The sequence below is a fragment of the Primulina tabacum genome, chromosome 11, assembly GCF_025594145.1.
Source record: "Primulina tabacum isolate GXHZ01 chromosome 11, ASM2559414v2, whole genome shotgun sequence".
Taxonomy (NCBI): domain Eukaryota; kingdom Viridiplantae; phylum Streptophyta; class Magnoliopsida; order Lamiales; family Gesneriaceae; genus Primulina; species Primulina tabacum.
Window position 1 is genome coordinate 19552167 of NC_134560.1, and position 7654 is coordinate 19559820.

Below are 7654 nucleotides of genomic sequence, written 5' to 3' on the forward strand. Positions count from 1 at the left end.
GTCATGCTTTACCGGGGTGGAGAGGTCCTCGGACATGTTCTTCAGCTTCCAAACCCGTTCATGATTGGTCAAAAGACAATTCGCATACCTCAAAAACATAAAATATTTTCTTTTTGCACGTCGAACGTACTTACATAGTGTTGAGGGCTTCATTGGATCTCGCTTGGGCTACTGCTGCACATACTAAGACATTATTCATGCAACTTAAATTCCATAACTTAACCGTACCAATCGTACTCACCACCGAAATAATTAAATAACTTATGACTTTCTAGACCATTCGGGACTTGGCCATTTTTAACCATCATACCAGACCATGACATCGAACTCTAAAACAATCCTGATATGGAGTATGAAAATTTCCCAAGCAATGGAAGACACTAACCGCGCTTAAACCATAATTCAACGATTCCTGTTCAAGCTTCGTGTCTGCTAATCTAACCCTCACTAAGCTTGGCCATAACGATGTATCAATACCCAAACGAGACAATTGCACTTAAACCTAAAGCTCCACAAATCCTGGACCAGCGCCTAGGCACCCGAAGTGTAGCACTGCAGCGCTGGTTAAGTGCCTAGGCGCTGCATCCCAGTGCTGCGGCACTACCAGGCACGAATCCCTGGCGCAGCAGCGCTCCAAATACAGTGTTGCGGCGCTAACCCTGCGCGAACCAAACCCCAACAAGTCATCTTCTACCCATTCGCTTCCCTACGACTTCTATTGTAACCAAACCATTACCAACCAGAACGAAACACCAAAAAGCGTCTGATCACTACACACGACAAACATAAACACAACAGTGATCATCCGACGGTTTCCAACAAAGCCTGCAACCAAAAAACCTCAAGAAAACATGAAGAACACATTTTGATAACGACATAGTTTGAGCATGTCACACAAGAATGATCATAACTCCCTCGTTCCTTGACCGAAAATTACGAATTTACTTTCAAATCAAAGGTATCAAAAAGTACTACATTTTATATGTTGAAAGTTTTTCCAGAAAACCGACCGAAAATTCGCAGGATTCGAAATGACAGCAGATTTGGTTTTTGAGATCTAAAAACTGTTTAAAAATCGTTTCAAACATCATTGCTCAAACTTTGCATAATATAACCGGATTTTTACACACATATGCATCAAAATATTTACTATGACGAGATCGATGCAGAAAAATTAAAGAATATACTTGCCTTGATGATTTAAACTCACGAAACGACGAATAACGAAGCGAGGGGATGCGAGAACCGATCCGGGACGACTTGTGGCACGATTCTTGCTCGAAAAAGGACGTAAATCTCCAGAAATTTGCAAGGGAAAGGGGTTGAGATGGTGGTTGCTGAAAGAGAAGCTCAAGAACCATAGGTTTTCTCCTCCAAATGAACGTGTGTGTGTGTGGGGTAATAAGGGAGTTAATTAGGTTAATAAAAATACTAATAACCAGTTAACATGATAAATAAAATACTAGTCCCCCACTAACTTACTAGAATCCGTAATTTAAAATAAAATACACATGTGTCAAATTTTCAAAATTTAAAATCCCCAACAATTCAAATTAGTATTTTTGAAAAACTTAAATCTTAAAATCACCTAATAATTAAATTAAACTTTAAAATGCTTAAAATTTCATAAATCAATAGAATACCAATTTCCTTGACTTGAAAAAAAATATCACATTATTCATAAATCGCCTAAATCGTCACCGTTCTCTTTTCTCGATCCCGTATCGAATATTCGCCTGAAATATAAAACTCAAGAAAACATTTTAACGTGTATCAAATAAACATGTAATAATTTAAAATAACGCAAAACCATGAATCATGCATCATTAAAATTATTTTAAATTAAATAAATGATTTAGCAATTTAATAAATACATGGGTTTACGTGTACTGATTTTTGGGCTCTACACGGTCAAACCCTTTTCTTTTATGAAGTGGTCGAAAAATTTGAGAGAAGATGAGAGGGATTTTTTAAAATTTTGATGTTGGAGGCTAGGGTTATGTGGTCTATTTACTATAATATGAATCCTTAACTTAATTACCTTAGTTATGGGTTAAGACTTCATTAATTAAACTTAATGGGTTTAGTTAATTAATTGGACTAGTTGGGTTTAGTTAATTTAGCATGCTGGACTTGTACTCCTACAAGCCCATTATACATATTTCCTACTACATTTAATTTATTATTTAATAAACACAACATTTGATTTTCATATTTAAAATTTTCATTTTTTCATAAATTCAACTTCTTGAATTTATTCTCTCAACGTGAACAAATTATCCAGTGCTTGTGTGACCCTCAATGGTTCAGGGATACAGCTAGCCGTGAGTTCATAACTCTTTGTGATTTAGGACATTTTTCTTTTTTCGGGCTTACCCTAATTTGTACCATTCTATGCACTAACATTTGATCATGAGAATTTCTTTCTGATTAAACTCATCGAATCATGATAAGAACGTCTAGTAGCATTGCTCCATGATTCTCTAGGTATCACTGATAGTGATTACAAGAACCAATCGGTTATGATTAACGTAGAATACGGTCCCTAATGTACATCTTACACTCTGGTCAGAGATTTCATGCACTACTATTTCGTTAAATCACATAGGATATCCACATCTGTAGGTGATCGGTGAATTCTTGACTACAATGCACTGGCTCCTACACATGTCGCAATTTCACCCAACCTCGCCACCTTGTGACCCTCGCGAAGTCGGTAAATGAGTCAAAGCACAATCCTAGTATGTAGAGTCTCAGTGTTGTCCTAGGTCCTAAGAACTAATTATGTACAATCACAACCACGAGCTTTTCCTCTCGATGAATGATAATCACTTGAAAAGTCCAAGAGATGGTTGTTCGGTACAATCATCATATGATTACCCATCACATGATTGAAAATCTTTATGCTCTTACCACGAAGCTCGGTACACAACATCACATATGTTAGTCTCAAGCTCAAGCGGCCTTTATCCTTATTTTTAGGCGGTTGAATCGACTAGGAACGAATTTAGAATATATAATGTTTACAAATGAGTTTCAAGATTGAACTACGATTCATTTGTATTAAATTATATTCAAAGTCTTTATTTATGTCAATTGCATGGGTATACAGATAAAGTAAAACGAAACCATGAAACGTAAATTATATTAAAATAAAGACTGTTAATTATAACTGAGTCAATAAATTTTTTAGCCAACTGTTGGCTTACATGACATATACTCTAACAACTTTCACCGTGGCCACAACCCGCCTTCTTCCGGCGATATACTCTCAATCCAAAATTAATTTTAGATCTCTAGTGCGATCTATACGTGGAGTGCAGTTTTTTATGGTGGTCCAGATTAGACGATTGAAGAACGGAGGACGATCCAGTTGATTTTTCGAAAGGATTTACAAAAAGGACTATATCCATTAATATCGAAATAATTTACTGCAAGCGTTTTTTTAATCACCAATGTAATTAAACTCTAAACATCATATGGATATGATTTAAATAATATGACGTCCAAAGAATATTTGAATGTCAAATATATTTTTAAAAAAAATATTAAACTTTAATTGTGTCTTCGATACAAGATAACGATACTCTAATAATCCTATCAATAACCTAAACGGAGTGTTGATATATTAATTAGTCTTATATTTAGCCATGCATTGTATAATAACTTTTTTTGGATGTTATGGTCTAATCTCGCTTTTGTTTATTTCTTGCCTAATAAAATCCTTGCCTTGAGTTTTTTCCTTACAAAGAGTCCAAATAGTACCTCTGTAAACCGTAGTGCATACAACCATCCACATTTTAAATATAATCTAATATGAAATCTCTCGAGATAACTTAATGCAAATCAAGAGAATTTTAATATTTTTTACCAAGACACAAATCATCTACAATATTTGCCGTGATACAGAATTTTTATTGGTGCAACAAATTTATAATTATAATACAATTAAAAAATAAAATGAAATATTGTAGATTATTTTCACTTTCATAATTGCTCATGTACGCTCAAGCCATATATCAAACAATATATATTAATTATATTACATAAATTACCTATTTCTATCGATGTTATCACACGTATTATATGTTAAACCTCATGAATAATCGAATAAATATAAAATAAAATAAAAACGATGTCCTCATATTTTACAATACAATAGAAAAAATTAAAATATTGTAAAATAGATAATTTCTTTCGTCAATAACATGAACAAAGTATCATGGAAATTTGCACAAATTCACACACACAAATTTCATAAAAAATTAAAAAAGGAAAATAGAAAAAAAAATTAAAAAAGTAAAATTAGAAAACAGCAGTCAAAATTCCCACCAACAAAGCAACACACAGACTCATAAACCAGCCGCCACTGATGATTCTACCTCCGTCGTTGCTCGAATCTTCATCCGCCGTCGCCGTGTCATCGTCGGAGGGCTCCGGAGCTTCGGCATTGGAATCCGACGCTTTCTTTGATTTCGATGGTTTCGGTGCTGGAGAAGCCGGCGCTGCCTTGAACAGCTCCGTCGGCAGCAGAACCTTATCGACCTTGAAAACCGCCAGCGGATCTCTGTCGATCAAGGTTCCGGAGATCGTAGCCGTGACGACCTTAGTCTCGATCTTGATGTCGTCTCCGTCGTTTTGTATGGTGAAATCGAACTTTTTGACTCCTTCGGTGGCGAGAGTGTTCATCAATCCATTGCCGGCTCTGAGCATTCCGAGCGAATTGTACAAGGAAATGGCGTGGTACAGGATCAGTGAAGTTTTATCATCGTCGGTCAGGTTCTTGAACCTCGGCATGAACGAGTTCAGGGCTTCGTCTTCGGGACAGAAGATCGTTAACCCTGTTTCCAGATTTTGAGTGAAAGTGTCTTCATCGCCATGCGCGATGATCAAATCAGAGAACGCCTTGCATCCTTGATTTGCCATTATAGATGTTACGTTTAAATCCGTGGGAGATCCCGTCGGAGCTTCGGCTTCCGGCGACGACAGGACGTGGCTGATTTGAATCACTGAGATTACGTAAGGTTCTTCTAAAATGGACTTGAGGAAGGTCGCCATCGGCTGATTATCAGTGCCGCTGTCGACAGGCGTGAAGCCCACTTTCCCTCCTTTCATGTCGGTGATGTTGACGTAACCGGAGGTCCCAGCAGCCTCGCCAGTGGCCTGGAACAGGGAGGATGTGGTGGTGGAGCCCTTAGCGACCTGGTGGAGCTTCTTGGCCCCGAAGTAGTCGGCGAATACGTGGAGGGAGAGGATGTTCTTTATGGTGTCGAGGGAGAAATGCTTGGAAAGGAGGTCATTCATGGCGGCATTGTCGACAGCACAAACGGTGATGGTGCGGCGGCGGTTGATCTCTGCGGCTAAATGTGTAACGGTGAGGTAGTGGCTGAAGGTGGAGCAGTCCGGGTGGCCGGCGAGTATGTGGGTGATGTTGTGCCCATCGGCGGCGGAGGAGAGGAGGAGGAGGAGGAGTGGGAGGAGGCCGGAGATGAAAATTCTTTGCTTCATGACTTTGGCAGCAAAAGTCTGAAGTTAAGTGGGAGTGCAGGAGATAATGATTTGTAATGCTTTCTGAGGTAATTATTTATATTGCAATCATGATTTATTTAAAGACTGGTAATTGGAATTTTAACATTAAATTTCATTATATTTGTGTCGGTTAGTTGTCTTCTCCCTTACACCACTTCACACACAAACAAATAAATGTACACCACCTATATTTTCTCGCACATTGTTTTCTTACCTGTCTTCGTATAGATATTTTGCTTATTATCATTACATTTTGATAAATAAAATTTATATTGAATTTTTTTATTATAAAAATAGTTGTACAAATATCATTTTATATATAAAAATTTGTGGGGTTTTCCACAAAAACTTATATTACATCGTTTTACGGTCCAATCAAACAAAAAATAAAGGTATTTTGTCAAAATCAATAAAATAAAATTAAATCCATCCTCACAACCACAATTACAAATTATTTTTGCTCTTCATTTAGAAATGATAAAACTTTTAATACAATATCGTTTCAGTGATTTTCTGTTGAAGATTGGAACATTTAGAGAGGGAGAAAATAAAAATATTCTTGTATTCTCCACTTTACTCTGCGCTATCAACTCACTCTCAAAACATTGTAAACGTTTTTTAGATAGAAGTTGTATCTCAAGTTTTGTAAGAAGTTTTGAAGCATTGAAGAAAATATTTTGATTTCAAGCTATTTTTTAAAATAATTGCAAAAAAACATATGGTTTGTCTAGCTCTTTTAAATTGATCATTTTAAAAATTGCAAAAGTATGATTTACGTACAATATTTTTAACATTATTATACTTTATGAATTTTAAATAACTGCATAATTTATTAATTTTAATATTTACTTACACAATTTTTTGAATATAACTTTTGTTGTCCAACTAAAACTCTTAGTGTTTTTGAACGATATGATATAATATTAGATAATTCCCTATGTAGTTCGTTTTTCAATTGTAAGTTGTAACAACTTGGTCCTTCATTTTATGCAAGTTTTCCCAGTTTAGTCATTCCGTTAGCTATACAGTTACAAGATATGGAAAACAAGCATATGACTCAGAGATTATTCTCTATTTAGTTCTCTATTTTATCGTATTTTCTCGGTTCAATCTTGATATCGACGGGTAAATCGGGTTGATCTTAGTAAGCGATTATACCTGGTTAGGTGGATTTCTTCTCGGGCACACCGGAGATTAGGCGGAGAGTACCTGGTCTAAAGAGTGCACACTTTAAAGAGCAAAGAACATTAATGGGGCGCCAGGAGGTTTTCTTACGTAGTCAATCCGACGCTCAAGACAGTCAAGTGTTTGTTTGTAAAGGAAAATATAGTACAGAGAATGTATGCAGAGCGTTTATGGAAATATAATAAGTGAATTGAATGCCTTACCATTAATAAAACTTGGGTATTTATAGAGATACAAGTAATGTTGGCTCTGTTTTCAGTGCTCGGTTGCTACCCATGATAAGATGACTGGCCATGCCCTGCCTTCTGGCACTGCCACGTCTGACAACCCAGACTGCCTGTAGTCTGTTACATCATCCTTACGTGCACTGAGAGACAGGCCTATTGTATGGTTTAGAAACTCTAACAATCTTGATCGATGATAACAAAACTTGATATAGTGTTTCTAACATATTTACTCAAGTGTGAAGTTGTTAACTAATATGGAAGCAGAAAATCGAAATTAGCCAAACTGAAATCTGGAAAACTTCGATATTTTGATGATATCTCACAGATCGGTGATCCAAATGATCATCCGCCAACACAAATGAACCGAAAACCGATTTGGAACAAGTCGTAGTTCAAGTGAGTTGAGCTAAATCGGATGTTATCTAGGCCATACTGGCAGTTTAAAGACCAAATTGATTGCACAAAAAACAACAATCAGTTGGGCATGAGAAGTTACGGTATTTTGGTCAGCCTGATTAGCTCGATTATCCAAATGAAACGATTCAGTATGCGTTATGATCCTAAGACGATGATCTACAAATCATATTCACAAGTCAAAGTTTGAATCATATTTTAAGATGCTGATAAATGATGACAAAGATTGTGGGGACCCGGGTGCTAATCTCATTTTCTTAAATCATCATTGGGATTAAATGGATCAATTAAATCAACTA

At 36.4% G+C, this 7654-nt stretch overlaps 1 protein-coding gene across 1 annotated transcript; it reads right to left on the reverse strand.

Annotated features, from left to right (window-relative positions):
* Positions 1 to 4291: 4291 nt before the first annotated feature.
* Positions 4292 to 5577, reverse strand: LOC142518627 (fasciclin-like arabinogalactan protein 2). The gene has a single exon (XM_075621420.1). The coding sequence runs from the start codon at positions 5506 to 5508 to the stop codon at positions 4306 to 4308; it is 1203 nt and encodes a 400-aa protein (XP_075477535.1). The 5' UTR covers positions 5509 to 5577; the 3' UTR covers positions 4292 to 4305.
* Between the last annotated feature and the right edge of the window lie 2077 nt (positions 5578 to 7654).

Excerpts from the sequence above, each read along its gene's own strand:
- LOC142518627 (XM_075621420.1), bottom strand. The coding sequence starts at position 5,508 with ATGAAGCAAAGAATTTTCATCTCCGGCCTCCTCCCACTCCTCCTCCTC.